Source organism: Equus przewalskii, chromosome X (genome assembly GCF_037783145.1).
Source record: "Equus przewalskii isolate Varuska chromosome X, EquPr2, whole genome shotgun sequence".
NCBI lineage: Eukaryota > Metazoa > Chordata > Mammalia > Perissodactyla > Equidae > Equus > Equus przewalskii.
Window position 1 is genome coordinate 93162775 of NC_091863.1, and position 18930 is coordinate 93181704.

An 18930-nucleotide genomic window follows, 5' to 3' on the forward strand; every position below is an offset into this window, starting at 1 on the left:
AAGTCTTTATTGTATGGCTTTGTTAGCTTGCAAAAAACATGATACAGTATGTGCAATGATAGGCTTTATTACAGTAGAGTTCTATGGTAATATAAATATAATTCTTAAAGAATTTTGTAACTCCTCTAAGGCTCAGTTAACCCTGCTCTATTCTTTTTGTTAACTTTGTAATTCCTAATAGCCACTGTGTTGCATTCAAGTGTCTGGGTTTCCAAAGAGAATAACCATATGTTTGTGACATATTAATAGTCAGCACAACTGTACAACTATTTTAGGCTTTGGAGTCAAATATTTAACCTAGAGGATGAACTGATTTCTTGTTATTCAACGTAATTTTAGAGGAAGAAAAATATGCTTTTGTTAACTGGATAAACAAAGCCTTGGAAAATGATCCTGATTGCAGACATGTTATACCAATGAACCCAAATACTGATGACCTGTTCAAAGCTGTTGGTGATGGAATTGTGCTTTGGTAAGATATTGGCTTATTGTTATGTCCAGATTGCTGAAAATAGTCTTCCACGTAATTGACATATTTGTTTCTGGGTGCTTGACAGCTTCACTTCGGGAAATAATTAGAAATGAAAATTGTCTAGGTTCTGCTCATTTCATTTCATCTCTAGGTCTGTCTGTGAAGCCACTATCAAAATATGAATCTAGGGGCCGGCCCCATGGCATAGTGGTTAAGTTCGGGCATTCTGCTTCGGAGGCCCAGGGTTCACAGGTTCAGATCCCGGGTGCACACCTAGCACTGCTGGTTAAGCCACACTGTGGTGGCATCCCACATATAAAATAGAGGAAGATTGGCACAGATGTTAGCTCAGCAACAACCTTCCTCAAGCAAAAAGAGGAAGATTGGCAACAGATGTTAGCTCAGGGCCAATCTTCCTCACACACACAAAAAAAGAATCTAAAACTCAGTCATTTAGACTGAGGACCTCTTTGTAGGGAAGCTCTCTGCTTTCAATTTCATCTCATCACTAAGCAGGCAGAGCATTATAACTTTGTTGAACTTAAGTGTGTCAGTATCTCTTTATTCTAAAGTACCATAGCTTCCAAAAGAAAAAAAGAAACTACTCTTCAGTTCTCACTCTCCAATTGCTTATTTCTGAAAAATGCATTTGTCACTGCTGCTTCCCTAGAGCCAACAGCATCTTGGCAGAAATGATAGAAGATTATCAACACTTTGTCCGTTTTTGCACCTTTTTATTAAGGCAATGTAGCTCAGTGGTTAAGAGCATGCTCCATAGTCAGTCTGCCTGGGTTCATATTCAGGGTCTGCCACTCAGTAGCTGTGTAACTGTAATCAAGCTATTCAGCCCCTTTGCCTGTCAGTTTCCATCTATTATGATCCCCATATTATTGTACTTACCTCCCAGGGCTATTGCGAGCACAAGTGGCTACATTTAGAGTGCTTAGAACAGTGAAATAGATAGATTTCAGATGACAGTGTACAATATATAAAATCTGGTTTTTTACAATAAGGTCATTTTGGTTGTTTGAAAAGCTGATGTTAAAAATGCAAGATATCTCCTATTTTGTCCATTTATAAGCACTAAAGAAATAATTCCCCATGTGTTTTGATAGAAAGAGATTATCATATAGTACTATTTATTTAATATTTATATTTTGCAAAGAAAGAAGCATGGTTTTCCCTATGCAGAATAAGTTTGAAGGAGCATTATAAACATCTAAAATGTTAGAGCTAACTCCAAATTTCACCAAATAAGATTCTTCCTTAATAAGTCACAGATTCTAGTCTAGTTTGTGTAACCTTTCTTTCTCTCACCACTGTATTATCAGCACCAAATACAGCCCCTAGCTCATCATTTAGGCACTCAGATATTTGGTGAATGAAGAATCTCCTGCTCAACTAATTTTACCTCTTTGTGGATAGATGGTAATTTTAAGTTCTGAATTATATAATCTAGAAAAGACACAATTTTATTGTGGGATTTTATCTTTTTAACACTTATTCAATAAAGTTTTTCTCAATATCCCAGTTACTCATTCTTATAAAATAATGTGGAAAATACCAAAAAATTAAAATGAGCAAATATTCCCCAATCCCCAACTCAGGAATACCCTACTACTGTAAATATTTTGGCCTTTTTTTAAAATTTGCATTTTTCATATGTATAGTTTTTTGTGATCAACATGATAAAAGTCATATTGCGTTTATTTTTTCAGATTACATGAGAGACATGTTTATAATAAGACTTAAAATATTTGTGAATATTTACAGACTTTTTAAAAGTAAACCAATTCATTCTTTAATTTGTGTTTCAGTAAAATGATCAACCTTTCAGTTCCTGATACAATTGATGAAAGAGCAATCAACAAGAAGAAACTTACACCCTTCATCATTCAAGTATGCGTTGTTCTCCCTTCCCTCTTCCATGAAACTACTGTTTGAGGACCTATTATATAGACCATAGGCTCTGCACTTCGTATCTTCTCATTTATTTCTTATAACAACTCTGAGTTTAGGATTATTATTCAGATTTTACAAAGAAGAGAGCTGGGACTCAAGTTTTCGAGCTTGCTTGAGGTTAATGTTAGAACTGAAGTTCAAATCCAGGTCTAACCCTCTGGATTCTTTTCCTTACATATTGTGTACAAACATGCAGAAATAAGCAAAAATCTTTAAGCTCTTAATTAGTTAGCATACTTAAGGAAAGGAGCGTTTTTCTTTTCCATCAAGTGAGTATTACACTATTAGCAAAATTCCCTCAGGCAAGAGCACCTCTTGGGATGTGGAGATTGAGAACTTCTAGAACTCTTTCAGGAGTATGCAACAGACTCATCGAGGCATTTTCAGAAATACAACACAACTCACATGGATGTACTTATTCCAGTCACTCGGCCTTTTCCTTTAGTGTCAGTGTATTTCAAAAGGGATCAAATGAAAATACCAAGTTAACTTCCCGTGGAATTCTGGAAAAGACAAAAGCAATAAGCCTGAGATTTGTTTGAGCTATGCTTTTAACACCAAAATCTGGTGTTTGTTTTCTCTGGATCATACAAAATTAATACGAGGTATTAATTTCCTCATTGAGTGTTGTTTTCAGTGAGGGGAGAAGTAGACTCCTACAAAATGGAAAGGTCAAGAAGCAAGTGTTTAAATTGGCTGTCTTGCAGGAAAACTTGAACTTGGCACTGAACTCTGCTTCTGCCATTGGATGTCACGTTGTGAACATTGGTGCAGAGGATTTGCGGGCTGGGAAACCTCACCTGGTTTTGGGACTGCTCTGGCAGATCATTAAGATCGGTTTGTTTGCTGACATTGAATTAAGCAGGAATGAAGGTAATGGAACACAGTCACTATTTTGGAAGTTGTTTATTGGTTATTTTTTCTAGTCATGGAGACTGTCATGCTTTCACTTAATTGAGGTGATTAGATGGTAACTAGAATTAACCAAAGGTAATGCTATATAGTGTTATTCAGGAAAACAGCCTAATTATAACTTTCTTCTCTAGTAGTAATTAACATTTGTCTGGCACTTTAGAATTCATTTTACAATAAAGACAGAAAAGCACAGTGAGTTTGGGGAACTTCCCCAAGGTCTCCAAACGTGATATTTATTCTTTTCTGCTCTGCCCACACAGCCCCACCCCATCACCACCCTCAGCTCTACCACTGTGCACCAGCTCCTATTATTTTTAATACTTTTCATATTCTCTCATGGATTTAGACCTCTTCAAAAATATTCTAACCTGCCCTTGATGGCCTCCTATTTCCTGAACCAGCAGAAGCATCATCCTTCTTACAGCATAGGTTTTTGTGTCACATCGCATATGGATTCATAGAATATATGAGCATACGCATGTGCAATACAATTGACATGGGGTCTTAGGAAGGGCTACGTTATCCTCTCCAGATAAAGTTTAAAATATTAAGCACTACTCCAAATATTTATATTTTGTTTCATAAATCACCATTGTAATCTTCATTTGCTTTGGGGGAAGAATATATATTTGGGGTTCTCAGTATTTTCAAGGTCCCAGAGTGTCTTGTCAACAGTCTTATTTTTCACTTTTATCCATGATAATACTTTTGCACTTTCAAGACTTTATTGCACTTACACTTTTAATCTACTCAAAAGTACCTATACACACACACACACACACACATATACACATATATATATATTGGTGAGGAAGACTGTTCCTGAGCTAATATCTGTGCCAGTTTTCCTCTATTTTGTATGTGGGACACTGTCACAGCATGGCTTGATGAGCAGTGTGTAGGTCCATGCCCAGGATCCAAACCCACAAACCCTGGACCACCAAAGCAGAGCACACAAAGTTAACCACTATGCCACTGGGCCAGCCCCTGTTTATCTTTTTTATTAGACTATGAGTACCTGAAAATCAAGAACTACTTGATTTTTGCACTAGTTTTCTAGTCATACAATTTTTTTGCACCTCGATACTTAACAGAATGTCAAAAGACTGAATGAACTTGTAATTGACCATTATCATACAATATGTTGGTTGTGGGGGTTTTTTTCTTACAGCCTTGGCTGCTTTACTTCGAGATGGCGAGACTTTGGAGGAGCTTATGAAATTGTCTCCAGAAGAGCTTCTGCTTCGATGGGCAAACTTTCATTTGGAAAACTCGGGGTGGCAAAAAATCAACAACTTTAGTGCTGACATCAAGGTAACTGCAAAGAACCATTAACACTTTGGGGGCATATAATGACTTGGGAGATTTCATCCCACCATAACAGAGGGAAATCCTACCAGTAATCGCCAAGTCTTGTTGCCTCTTGGCTCTGATGATAGATTTCAGTAGAGAGGTGGAGACCAGTAAACAGCCCTAGTACAAGGACTAGCTTTCATTTAGTGGAAAAGGGTAAATATATTATGGTCTTAACATTTTATGTTTGCCTACTGTTGAACATGGAGTATGAAAGGATGAGCCATGACTATTCTATTCCTAACTGCCTTTCTTAGTCCTAGGTGTACCTGTTAGTAAAGACCTAGAAGAGAGAGAACGGGCCTCAAGATTCCCCTTTCCCTTTCTTGTTTGACTCCTTTCCTGTGGTGCGCTGCCTCCTTCAGATGTTGAGTTCTTGAGGATAGTGATAGCTCTTACGGATGTATATGCCTCCTTCCTCAGCCCCTGGCCCAGTGCCCTCCTCTTAAAGCCCGCCTCTAACACGACACCTGGCGCATAAAAGACCCGCAAAGATTTCTTGTGTTGAATGGAATTTTGGCCCTCACTGCTCTCCATGAGCAGTAGGGAAAAACCAGCAAGGGCGGAAGACATTGGTGACAGTTATTTACCGCATGTTGCCTTTGGCCCCTCAGGGAGAGAGGGCCGAAATTACCCTAGCAGATATGGTGGGGCTCTCATTAACTGACTCGACTCTCTCCAATCCGGATGTTGGAACACAGGGCACAAACGCGGGGATCTTCACCAGCTGTCCCTGACCCAAGAGGGCTATGACAATTGTGATCATATCAATTTGTTTAGTGGTGAGAGGAAGTAATGGGATAGTTGCGCTCCTGATTTCATCAGTGAAAATTAAGGATAGCCCCCAAATTATAAGACCAACTGGCCCCATCCCTTCTTTTAACTTACACATGACTAGCCAGGCATATTGGCCTTATGCATTAGATGAGTTCCTGAAAACTATTCGTAAATGGATATTGTGTCTAAGCCATATTTGAAATGTACAAAAGGAAATCTTATTTAAAAATGAAGCCTGCTTTGAATATTTTTAAGAAGCAAAGTATTGCTTGGTAATGTGAAAAGGAACTTCCAATTTATCTGTGTTCAAGTTCTAATTTTCACCTGTAAAGCCCTTTTCCCGGTAGTAAATACAGACTGCTGGGTCTGCTCTTCACCTGTTTTTCTGTTAGATTGTGAGTTGTTTATGTGCCTTTAGTGGGTAACTGTTTACGTGAAAGCACTTTCACAACTGTAATGCACTGTTCCTGAGGGGTAAATCCCATGCCCACTAAGGGTAGGATCTGGGTTTGCTTTTTACGAATTGGTCTGAAATGGCTTTCACTCACCTGATTTTCCCCCTTAGAATCATTTATGGCAAGTGTATCAAACTCAACTTGGGTAGCTCGTGTAAGATGCAACTTTCTGGGCAGCTCCTGGAGATTCCTATTTGGTAGGTCTGGAGTCGGATCCACTCATCTGCATATTGAACAACTTCCCTGGGGGTGAGGATGCACATATTCTGTGGAGTTTACTATGAGAATCATTCCTTTATAGACTGTCCGGACTGTCAAGGCTCAGTAATAGAAAACTATAATAGCTGGGAAGGTGGCCTTTGGATATAGCAGGATGAAGGAATCTTGACTCCAGTTCCTGTCCTCTCGTATTCCAGAGAGGCAGAATTTTACTTGACATGTGAATCGAAGACCCATATTAAGCATTTGCACTGGTACAATGGTTTTCAAGTTGTGTTCTGTGGAGTGTCCTGCCAGCCCACCCCTGATATGAGCAATGCCACTTTGTTCTAGGTATTGAGATTCCAAGTGTTCAAGTGATGAAAGAGTACCATAGCTTAAAACAAAAAGAGAAGCGTATTTGGATAAATGTGTTCAGATCATAAAGGGTTAAATGTTATTTCACCAACTCAAGTGTTACTCGTTTAAACATTTTTGTCATTTAAATTTACAATTAAATAATCTTTAATCCAGCTAATCTCTTCTCCACAGGTTATGGTATATATTGTGCTTTGTAATGATGTAACCTGTTTATTTTCTCTTTCCCTATGCTTCCTGGATTTCTGCTCTCCTACTTTTTTTTCTTGCTTGTGTTATGTACCAAGCTTTTTGACTTCAGTAATTCAGTGAAGGTACAGAACTAGTTATGTGTTTACTAGCGTTATTCTGTTGATGACTTCAATAAAATTGTAAAGTCATGACAAAGTTTGGTCCATCTATATTCAAGACAGACATAAAGCCAGAGAGATGGACTTTTCTGGGGAAAAGATCTATTATATTAGAAGACAAGAGATTTGTGCCATCTATTCTCACAAAATCCAATGCAAATATCCTTCCAAACATGGGACAATAGGATACATTCATTCTTTGTAAATGTGATCTCACTGACATTTTCAATTCATTTGTAGGATTCCAAAGCCTATTTCCATCTTCTCAATCAAATTGCACCGAAAGGACAAAAGGAAGGTGAACCACGGATAGATATTAACATGTCGGGTTTCAATGTAAGTATAGGTGTTTCTTTTGAATTCTACAGCCTTACAAAATTATTGTCAATTTCTTATAAAAACAAGAATCTTTATAATTGCATGTAGTGGTGTTGGCAATTTTAAATATTATTATAAAACTTACTGCCGTAGGTGTAATTCAGAGGCAGAAAGACTAGCTTTGATTTAGTTGATAGTTCATTGGTGAGTTCCATAATTATGGTGGCATTGGTTTATATGGATGGCATAAAATATTCAAAGTAATTGTGGGGAAATAAGCACAAGAGACTAACCTTTTCCAAGTATTCGGATTGTAATCACAGTGATAGATTTAATAATTGCATATTCATATCTGTGTCTGGCATATTCCTGTGTTAAGAGTAGTGTGAATATGTTTACAAATTCCTGACCCCTGAAATCCACTTTGGGGAATCGCTGTCATGGACCATGTTCCCTGGTTACGTCACTCATTTGTTCAGTCACTTTGGACAAGTTCCTCCCAAGATTGGATCTCACTTTGCTCATTCATAAAGTAAGGAGTTGGCCTAGATTATTTAGTCTCAAGTTTCTAGGATCCTGTGGTTCCTTGTACCCATTAGATATGGAATGCATTCTACTAATTTTAAAAATCCACATTCCCAGCCTATCGTGCAGTAGGATTGAGTGGATAACACTGGCTAAACTGTTTACACTGCCCTTACCAGAACTGAGTTTGTAACTGACTGGTGTGCTTATATTTTTGTCTGTATGTTAAATATGAAACTCACCTGCTCAGGTTACCCTTGATACAGATGAGGTTAACAATGAAGGGTAACAATAAACACACATTGTTCTGGAGTCCTGTACAATCAAGGCACCTCACCGGAGATTAAAAAACTAGTTAAAGATAGCATCACACATTAAAGACAGAGTTAAGACTGTCAAATTATACATTCAGAGCAGCATTGGTTTATAGCATTTCTCAAATTTCCTTTATCTCTTTTCTTTTCCCCCCAATTATAAAACCTTTTTCACATGACACTGTTTTCCAGAAGTTCTACTTTTGCCCTGGGGCATACTGGGGTGGAGACGTCAGTAGTAACTGCCAAGAGCACTGCTTTGGCCATTTCCAGGAGTAGGTTGCTGCAAACGGAAAATCCACAAGCAGTTGCTCCTCCTGCAGCTCCAGGTTTTTACTTTTAGCATTAGGAGGTGGGAATGGCGGGCTCCTTAGAAACTATTTTTTACATCGGTCTGAAATCATTGGATCTATAACAAATTCTTCACCAAACCCTATGTCAATCGAGAGATCAGCGTGAATCTTTCCAGGAAAAAAAGAATGGGGAAGAAGGTAGCAAGTTAGGAGTCATAGGAATTAGTTGAAAGTAAGTATTCTTTACAGAAATGGACACCTTTACTTCGTGGATGGAAAAGTTAAGTAAAATAAAACAAAAAAATAGTTGAAGAGAAAAACTACAATTTGAAATATGCAATTTAAACCTGTAATTAAATTATTGGAACCTGCTATACTTAGTATTATTTTTAAATTTTTTTCTCATAATTCCTTCATATTTTTCAGCCTTACACCTTTTTTGGGGCCTAATTTAAAAATGTGAAGAGTTTTACCTTTTTTCTTGATGCGTTTTGGCGTGAGAGATATAATGCCTTGAGTTAAATGTGTTCTGTCCTTAGTTATATGATCTGGCGCCATCTAGGGTATTTTCAAGGTACTGCATATCCAGCACAACCAACTTAAAAAATTTTTTTTGCATTCAAAACAATTTTATAATAAGTATCCTATGTTGGGTAAGAGAAAGCGGAATTGTAGATCCAGCCTATCATTGTAGAGCAACATTTCTATATATTTAGTATGGCTTTTTAAAAAATGTCTTCTTATTTTACTTCAACAGGAAACAGATGATTTGAAGAGAGCTGAAAGTATGCTTCAACAAGCAGACAAATTAGGTTGCAGACAGTTTGTTACCCCTGCTGATGTTGTCAGTGGAAACCCCAAACTGAACTTAGCCTTCGTGGCTAACCTGTTTAATAAATACCCGGCACTAACTAAGCCAGAGAACCAGGATATTGACTGGACTCTGTTAGAAGGTAACGAAAGATTCCTCAAATTCTAAGGTGTGGGACTACAGGGTAGAAATACATAAGCAGTGAAGATTTCCTTGATTTAGTGAGTTTCCTCATCCACTTTCCCTGAGCAGGTATCTGCTAAAAGTACCCCCAAGGGCTGAGGAAAAAGTGGCAGCTGATAGAAAGGGATGATACAGGAGAACTTTTCAAGTAAAGTAGTCTGGGGTCACTTAATTTAAGGCCACTTAGTAAACCAATGTTTTATCTTAATATTTTAGAATTAGATCACTTTTTAAACCTCACACCAGAAAAATGCAGATATGCATAAAATTTGACCTATAAATATACTGTATTTATGTTTCACTTGTCCACAGTCAGACTAACTGGAACTAGCCCCAGTTCCTTTCCCACTTACCTACTCAAAAAATAAAATAGTGTATAGTAACTATTTGTTTAAGTGTGGGAAAGGCGGAGACTACCTTTTCCAGATTATATATGCATGAAGTATGGTATTTAAAAATTAACAAATGTAAATAATAGTTTGTTGAATATCCACTGGCATTACTATAAAGTCCTTAAATTTTATGCTTCTGAAGTTTCAAGTAATTTGTTGCTGTAATATAGGCATGCAAAAGGACTATTCGTGTGTAGCTTAGCATTTAAAGATGAAAAGAGGGCCAGCCCCAGTGGCCTAGTGGTTAAGTACAGCGTGCTCCACCTCAGCAGCCTGGGTTCGGTTCCCAGGCACAGACCTACACCACTCTGCTAGTGGCCATGCTGTGCTGGCCGCCCACATACTAAAGAATAAAGGAAGATTGGCACGGATGTTAGCTCAGGGTGAATCTTCCTCAGCAAAAAAAAAAAGGATAGACAGAAGACATAAATTAATATTAGTATAGAGGTTCATGTGACCATAGCAGATTTTTAAAATATAAACTAAACTGATAACAGCAGTTACTTTTGAGGTATGGGAATTTTGGGAGATAATTGAAGAAGGATTAGAGAGGGAAGGAGACTGTAAGAGGTTCATAAGCCTCTAAATTGCTTAAATGGTTATAAGGTTGCGTTCTTGAAAATAAATTCAAGAAATTAAAAAGATAAGCATGTATCTAGAGAGAATGTATTTAGAATCCTTGAGATTCATATGGTGGAAACGTCGAGATCTGTACAGAGGAAATAAAATAATCTTACATATGGGTTGATATTATGTGCACATATGCAAGGTGTTTAATGAATATGCAAATTTTGTGATTATTCTTAATAGGAGAAACTCGTGAAGAAAGAACCTTCCGTAACTGGATGAACTCTCTGGGTGTTAACCCCCATGTGAACCATCTCTATGCGTAAGCCTTCCTCCTGCTATTGTAAACAGTAGGAACCTCAGGAATGGATGCTGCACAATTAATTACAGCTCTAAACATTTTCTAAATGTTAGTTTGTAGTGATTATTTATGTTGGAAAATGTTGAGTGGTGACTTCCATTATCATTTTCCGAATACATAAAAGCCCAGATTCTTTCTTTACATGATCATTAACATTAAGTAAAAGAATATATAAATGTCTTTCTAACATGCTAGGGAACAGATACTTTATATTTTGAAACAGAGACCAGGGAACACCTTAAGTAGATCATCCATGATGCCTCGAGGCCTTTGTGCTCGCTGTTCTCTCAACCTGGAATGTTACTCTCTTACTATATTCCAGCAACTCATTCCGACCCTGACCCACCACCTACCACTCCCTGACCTCTAACCCTAGTTCATTTTTTCTTCATAGCCCTTATATACACCCCAAAATCATTTTATCCGTTTAGCCATATACATGTTTATTGTCTTTTCTCTCTGCACTCTAATGTAAGGCCAAGGATTTTTGTCCTGTGTGCCCAGCTTCTAGAACAGTACCTTGCAAACAATAAACTCTAAATAAATATTTTTAGGTGAATTGGGTGAAGTTAGCTCTATTTTCTGTGCAGATTGGTAGAAAATATGAGTCTTGGGTATTGTCTATGGTTTTATATGTCTGGGTTAGTAGAGTAGTGTTAGATTTTTATGGAAACAAAGGCCTAGCTGTCTGAAAACACTGATCAAATAATTTTTAAATCGTTAGTGACCTGCAAGATGCCCTGGTAATCTTACAGCTCTATGAACGAATTAAAGTTCCTGTTGACTGGAGTAAGGTTAATAAACCTCCATACCCAAAGCTTGGAGCCAACATGAAAAAGGTAGATAATTAAGTTGCTGCATATATTTGTTACAGACTATTTTTATTCTCAATTTGTTTCTTTTGTTTGAAAACTCTTATTTATGGAATAAGTTTTTTTATTATTATGTCTTGCTTTCATAGAGGATTGATAAAATATATACTCCTACCAAGTAAGATATGTTAGGCTTGTATAATCATATTTGCACACAACTACCATTATATACACTGCTTTTATACTTAAACGCTCTTGGCCTGATCTTTAAACATTCAAATGCTGATGATCTCCATGCCATTAATAAGATACCTATGTTAACTTTATTTCTTTATTTTTTAATTTTTTATTTAAGTCACACTGGTCTATAACATTATATAAATTTCAGGTGTACATCATTATATTTCACCTTCCATATACACTACATCATGTTCTCCACCAAAAGTCTAGTTGGCGTCTGTCGCCATACACATGTGCCCCTTTACCCCTTTCACCCTCCCCCCAACCTCTTCCCCTCTGGTAACCATTAGTCTGTTCTCCATGTCTATGTGTTTGTTTGTTTATCTTCCATATATGAGTGAAGTCATAGAGTAATTGTCTTACTCTGTCAGACTTATTTCACTTAGCGTAATACCCTCAAGGTCCATCTATGTTGTCACAAATGGCAAGGTTTCATCCTTTTTATGACTGAGTAGTACTCCATTGTATATATACCACGTCTTCTTTGTCTGTTCATCCGTTGATGGGCACTTAGGTTGTTTCCAAGTCTTAGCTATTGTGAATAATGCTGCAATGAACATAAGGGTGCATATATCTTTTCAAATTAGTGTTTTTGTGTTCTTTGGATTAATACCCAGCAGTGGAATAGCTGGATCGTATGGTGTTTCTATTTTTAAATTTTTGAGAAACCTCCACACTGTTTTTCTCTGTAGTGGCGGCACCAATTTGCATTCCCACCAGCAGTTCAGAAGGGTTCCCTTGTCTCCACATCCTCTCCAATAATTGTTATTTCTTGTCTTTTTAATAATAGCCATTCTGACGAGTGTGAGGTGAAATCTCATTGTAGTTTTTATTTGCATTTCCCTGATGATTAGTGATGTTGAGCATCTTTTCTTGTCCCTGTTGGCCATTTGTATATCTTCTTTGGAAAAATTACCTTTGCCCATTTTTCGATCGCATTGTTTGTTTTTTTGTTGTTGAGTATGAGTTCTTTATATATTTTGGATATTAACCACTTATCAAATATATGATTTGCAAATATTTTCTCCCAGTTGGTACGTTGTCTTCACTTTGTTGATGGTTTCCTTTGCCGTGCAGAAGCTTTTTAGTTTGGTGTAGTCCCATTTGTTTATTTTTTCTTTTGTTTCCATTGCCTAAGGAGATGCGATATTCAAAAAGATACTGCTAAGACCAATGTCAGAGAGCATACTGCCTATGTTTTCTTCAGGAGTCTTATAGTTTCAAGTCTTACATTCAAGTCTTTAATCCGTTTTGAGTTAATTTTTGTGTATGGTATAAAATAATGGTCTACTTTCTTTCTTTTGAGTGTGGCTGTCCAGTTTTCCCAAAACCATTTATTGAAGAGAATTTCCTTTCTCTATTGTGTGTTTTTGGTTCCCTTGTCAAAAATTAGCTGTCCATAGATGTGTAGGTTTATTTCTGGGCTCTCAATTCTGTTCCATTGATCTGTGTGTCTGTCTACCAATACCATGCTGTTTTGCTTACAGGGAGTATATTTTGAAATCAGGGAGTGTGATACCTCTAGCTTTGTTCTTTTTTCTAGGATTGCTTTGGCTATTCAGGATCTTTTGTCGTTCCATATAAATTCTAAGATTCTTTGTTCTATTTCTGTAAAGAATGTGATTGGGATTCTGATTGGGATTGCATTGAATCTATAGATTGCTTTAGATAATATGGACATTTTAACTATGTTTATTCTTCCAATCCATGAGCATGGAATATCTTTCCGTTTCCTTATGTCTTTGATTTCTTTCAATAATGTCTCATAGCTTTCAGTGTATAGGTCTTTCAACTCCTTGGTTAAGTTTACTCCTAGTATTTTATTCTTTTTGTTGCGATTGTAAATGGGATTGTGTTGTTGATTTCTCTTTCTGCTATTTTGTTGTTAGTATACAGAAATGCAACTGATTTTTGTATGTTGATTTTGTACCCTGCAACGTTGCTGTATTTGTTAATTATTTCTAATGGTTTTTTTGATGGACTCTTTAGGGTTTTCTATATATAGACGTGTAATTCCCAAATAGTGACAGTTTTACCTCTTCCTTTCCAATTTGGATCCCTTTTATTTCTTTTTCTTGCCTAATTGCTCTAGTTAGGACTTCCAATATTATGTTGGAGAAGAGTAGTAATAGTGGATATCCTTGTCTTGTTCCTGTTCTTAGAGGAATAGCTTTCAGTTTTTCACCATTGAGTATGATGTTGGCTATGGGCTTTTCATATATGGCCTTTATTATGTTGAGGTACTTTCCTTCTATACCCATTTTATTGAGAGTTTTTATCATAAATGGCTGTTGGATTGTCTCAAATGCTTTCTCAGCATCTATTGAGATGATCATGTGGTTTTTATTCCTCATTTTGTTAATGTGGTGTATCACATTGGTTGATTTGTGGATGTAGACCCATCCCTGCATCCCTGGAATAAATCCCACTTGATCATGGTGTATGATCCTTTTAATGTATTGCTGTATTCGATTTGCTAATATTTTGTTGAGGATTTTTGCGTCTGTGTTCATCAGTGATATTGGCCTATAATTTTCCTTTTTTGTGTTGTTCTTGTCTGGTTTTGGTACCAGGGTGATGTTCCCCTGGAAGAGTGAGTTAGGAAGCTTCCCCTCCTCTTCGATTTTTTGGAAGAGTTTGAAAAGGATGGGTATTAAATTTCCTTCAACTGTTTGGTGGAATTTACCAGAGAAGCCATCTGGTCCTGGACTTTTGGGGGTTTTTTGGAGGGGGGGCGCGGTGTTGATTGTGTCAGTCTCTTTACTTGTGATTGGTCTATTCAGATTCTCTGTTTGTTTGAAAACTCTTAACTCTGAACTTCTTGAGGATAGTAACTGTGTCTTATTTATTTTTGTATGCTAAGCACCTAGCGTCAAGTGCACGCACACACATATACACACAAACACGTACACAGATTAAATAAATGAAAATCTTTAACCATTTACTTTGTGTGTTTGCAGCTAGAAAACTGCAACTATGCTGTTGAGTTAGGGAAGCATCCTGCCAAATTCTCCCTGGTAGGCATTGGAGGGCAAGACCTGAATGATGGGAACCAAACCCTGACTTTAGCTTTAGTCTGGCAGCTGATGAGAAGGTACAGTACACCATTTTAGCTGTTTAAGCTTCACTATAATACAGTTCTGTGGTCTAGTCCTTATTAATTTGAAGCAAATGTGTCAATGACTACACCTTTGAAAATTTTGTATTTAGACTCTGAAGTAAGCTTAAGTAATGAAGATATGTAGGATATTCCGTGGGAGACGCCTCTGTGAAAGTTATGCAGCAGAGCTGTGCATATTTCTTTCTTTTTCATAGGAAGCCTGACACATAGACTTGAGCTTCATTTAGTGTCAGTGAATAAAAAAATAGTAAAATTTATGAACATCTCACGTATCCATTTGAAAAAGATCTCTTAACTATAATGCTGAAAAGCATTCATTATGACTGGGTACCAGCCAAAGCAGAGCTTGAGTCATTACCACTGTTGGACTAGTACAAAATGTGCCTGCAGTAGACTGTTGGGCTTGCTCATTAAAGCACTGAAAATCTCCCCCCCACCACTGCAAATGGGAGATCAGGAGCAAGCCACCACTACTTGAAATATAGATATTTTTTGTATATAGTGTGAATCTCTTTCCATTAAATCTTTAGTCTTTCAACCCTAAGGAATAAGAGAAATGGAAGATAAAGCATCTTTCTAATGTTGCATTTTTTCTCATAAAGTAGATTGGGATCTTTTCTTTGCTTCTTTTAGATATACCCTTAATGTCCTGGAAGATCTGGGAGATGGTCAGAAAGCTAATGACGACATCATTGTGAGCTGGGTGAATAGAACATTGAGTGAAGCTGGAAAATCAACTTCCATTCAGAGTTTTAAGGTAAGAATTTCATATTTGACTGATAAACATTGTGTTTGCTAGAAAGTATCTGTAGTTTGAAAGGACAATCTTCGGTTTCTTTGTGAGTGAAAATTATTGTTGGGCTAATGGCAAGACTCTTTTTTAATTCACTGGGCTTTGTTTTTGGCAACTTTATATAATTAATCACATGTTAATTTGTACATGTTGAAATTCTCAGATTTATTGTCCTTTTGCACTAGGACAAGACGATCAGCTCCAGTTTGGCAGTTGTGGATTTGATTGACGCCATCCAGCCAGGCTGCATAAACTATGACCTCGTTAAGAGTGGCAATCTAACAGAAGATGACAAGCACAATAATGCCAAGTAAGGGACACTGCGTAAGATCCTGGCAAGAGCGTGGGCTTTGTAGCCAGGCAGATCTGCATTCTCATTAAGGTTCTGCGACTTAAAAATGGTGTCACCTGGGGGAAACCTCTTTGAGCCTCAGATGCCTCATCAGTAAAATAGGAGCAATAATACTTACCTTAGAGATTTTGAAATGAATGCAATATATAAGAGCCTGGTATTGTGCCTGACCTAGTAGGTGGTCATTCAGCTGTTGCTTTAGTGGATTACAGAAATAATGTGGTGTACGTTCTAATGCAACTCAGCTACAAAGTTAAAACAAGGCAAAAATCAGCCAGGGATATTCTTGCCTCAGGTAAGAGTATTTTTCTGTCTCTCTCTCTCTTTTTTAAAATGTATTACCCACTGATGTCTCTGTTACTGTGCATAGATCACCATTACTACATATGTGAAGTTTACTATCTTGGTGCCTAAATGGGCAGGATGCTTAACCCTCAGCTGAGACTATGCCTTGGAAGTTTCTTGCATTTCAACAATATTGAGAAGGTCTTTTCCACCTGTCTCTTCCCTTCTTCACTGAAGACCTAGACTGTGACCAGGTTTCATGGGCAACCCATGAAAGCTTTACTAGTAAACACTGAAAATTAGTCCACAGCAAGGCTTCATAGACTAACAAGCACTACCATCAAGCTTTGGAGTTAGGCACACCATTTCTTCCCTCCTTTAAAAATATTTGTAGCATATATAATAAAGACTTAATATCCATAATATATGGAGAACTCTCGAAACTTCCTTTTCCATAAACTTGATCATCTTTAAAGATTCCTGACACAAAACACCTAGAAATGCCTCGTGTATTAATTGAGGTGTGCTCCTGCAAATTTCCCCAGCTGAACACGTCAGTTCTTTCTTCCCTTCTCTTGTCTACCATTTCCATTCCTCGTTCTGGCCGCTCTCTCCAGGTACCATGTAGACTCTCTCCTCTCCCGTGAATATTTGGAAGTACTCACTGCATCTACCAAAGCAACGTGGATTTTGCATCTGGCATAATTTTCCACCCCATATCTCTAAGATCACATAAGAGTGTCTGTTATTACATATCAACACTGATTGTACAGCCAATCTGGGTAATTATATATATTTTTTTCATTTTCATATCAATTCGTCAGTGCTCCAAAATTCATTCTTATTTCTTATTGAAGAAAAGGAGTGAATAAGTATTGTCAGTCCCAAATAGTAGAGCTTGAAAACCTGGTGTCACTTAAGAGTGACCTCAACAACAAATAAAACAAAACAACAAAAAGTGAAGTCATTCTGATTTGAACTTTAGATACAGAAGTTTTGCATTCCAGGCAAATGATTATATAAGAGGAAATAGATGTCTCATATTTTGTCCTTGACTGACAAGAGTTTCATCTTAATTTTTGTTTCCTCAAAAAATAGGTACGCAGTGTCAATGGCCAGAAGAATTGGAGCCAGGGTGTACGCCCTCCCTGAAGACCTTGTGGAAGTGAAGCCCAAGATGGTTATGACCGTGTTTGCATGCCTGATGGGCAGGGGAATGAAGAGAGTGTAAAATAACCAATACGGATAAAAACAACCTTGCTCCCAGGTGCATGATTAGGTCAGCTATTTCCAGGTGAAGTGTTCGTGGCTTAAGGAACTGTTGATCAATTTAAAGGACTTTTGGTTTTGATTAACAAGACTAGCTCATCATGAGAGCCCTCGGGGGAAAGAGTTTTAATAAAAACAACTCCTCTTTCCCATAGTCAAAGTTGGATCTGTCAGGCACACCTGAAATGTGCTTATAGCCAAATCATTTACTCTCTCCTCCTAGGTTGCTGCCCTTGACATTCCCAGTTGCTGTATGTTATTTCTCTCTATGTATCTTTCTCCCTCTTAGAATGTCCAACTCCTGGGACTTGCTTAGATGATTGGATATGAATATTATTACAATAATTTTGCTTTCCACCCAGTGTGCTAGTTCCTATTTGAGAACTGTGGTCAGAGGGTATTTGGATATGAGTATCCTTTGCTTATCTTTATAGTACTGAAAATTTGCAGAAGTAACTGGCTGTGCAGAATGTAATAGAAGCTTTTCATATTCTTTTATTCTTAAAATCAGTATCTTTTTACAGTATTCTTTCTACATGATCCTTTTTTGTACATTTAAGAATATTTTGATTACATTAAATAAGACTGCTGATTTTGCTACTTTTTTAAGGGGTCTTCAAGTAAGTAGAAAACACACATTATAGGTAGAGGAAAAATGTACCTTGAATTTGCATCTTCCCTCTCACACCCAAGCTGTAAACAATTGACATATTTTGTCTTAAAACACTTTGTTCAATATATGCTTATTTGTTTTAAAACCTGTATCATCAAACTCTCTCTTTAGATTTAAAATGCTGTTGACTATGACATTTTGAGGAGAGAGTGTGCTCAGAACTTAGGACACAGTAGGCCAAGTTTGCTAAGTGTACAATAAATTTTCTAATTTTACACCTAAGACAAGGAGATGTGGGCACTAAAAAATAAAAATATATATGTAGGACTTAATGTACTCTTGCTTTGTCAAGCTGTTTGCTATAGTTTTCAGGATCATAATGTTACTCTAACTCTGAAAAGTGATGTAATCTGGTAGCAATGTATTAGTTCAAATAAAGGCATTTACATAATAATTAGTGTCTTCATGCTTCTGTCCCTTAGTAGCGTACCAATGTTTGCCAGGTTTTTTTTTCTCCAATATTCTAACTCTTTTTCTGGTGTACTGTGTAAAATGATGTTTGTTAAATTTAAGCTTTTGGAAGTAAATTACAGGGACTGAATTAAGGATAGTACCAATGGAGTAAAATGGTTTTCTCCAACTTACCAAAATGTCCTTATCCAGTTCCCTTTTTCTTTTTTTCCCATCTCACTCAGTCTTTTCAATATTCTATAATATACATAAGACCAAAACAACAGGGATCTGAGCAGCCAGGGAGGAGAGAGGGTTTATGGCAGGTTTTCTCAACCTCATCACTATTGACTGACATTTGGGGCTAGGTA

General features: G+C 37.2%; 1 protein-coding gene across 14 annotated transcripts in view; it reads left to right on the forward strand.

Annotated features, from left to right (window-relative positions):
• PLS3 (plastin 3) overlaps positions 1-18563 on the forward strand; it is a 73635-nt gene extending 55072 nt beyond the window's left edge. For 7 of the 14 annotated variants that reach the window (XM_070604130.1, XM_070604131.1, XM_070604126.1 and 4 more), the window contains 13 exons: positions 340-472; positions 2290-2371; positions 3142-3307; positions 4521-4663; positions 6798-6824; positions 7101-7196; positions 9068-9263; positions 10507-10585; positions 11349-11463; positions 14637-14770; positions 15431-15554; positions 15776-15900; positions 17326-18563. In XM_070604130.1, the coding sequence (XP_070460231.1) occupies positions 340-472; positions 2290-2371; positions 3142-3307; positions 4521-4663; positions 6798-6824; positions 7101-7196; positions 9068-9263; positions 10507-10585; positions 11349-11463; positions 14637-14770; positions 15431-15554; positions 15776-15900; positions 17326-17458 (1553 nt within the window). In that variant the 3' untranslated portion in view covers positions 17459-18563. The remainder of the gene's footprint in view (positions 1-339; positions 473-2289; positions 2372-3141; positions 3308-4520; positions 4664-6797; positions 6825-7100; positions 7197-9067; positions 9264-10506; positions 10586-11348; positions 11464-14636; positions 14771-15430; positions 15555-15775; positions 15901-17325) is intronic. The other 7 variants (XM_008541507.2, XM_008541510.2, XM_070604133.1 and 4 more) reach the window with 1 other exon arrangement.
• The last annotated feature ends 367 nt before the right edge of the window (positions 18564-18930 follow it).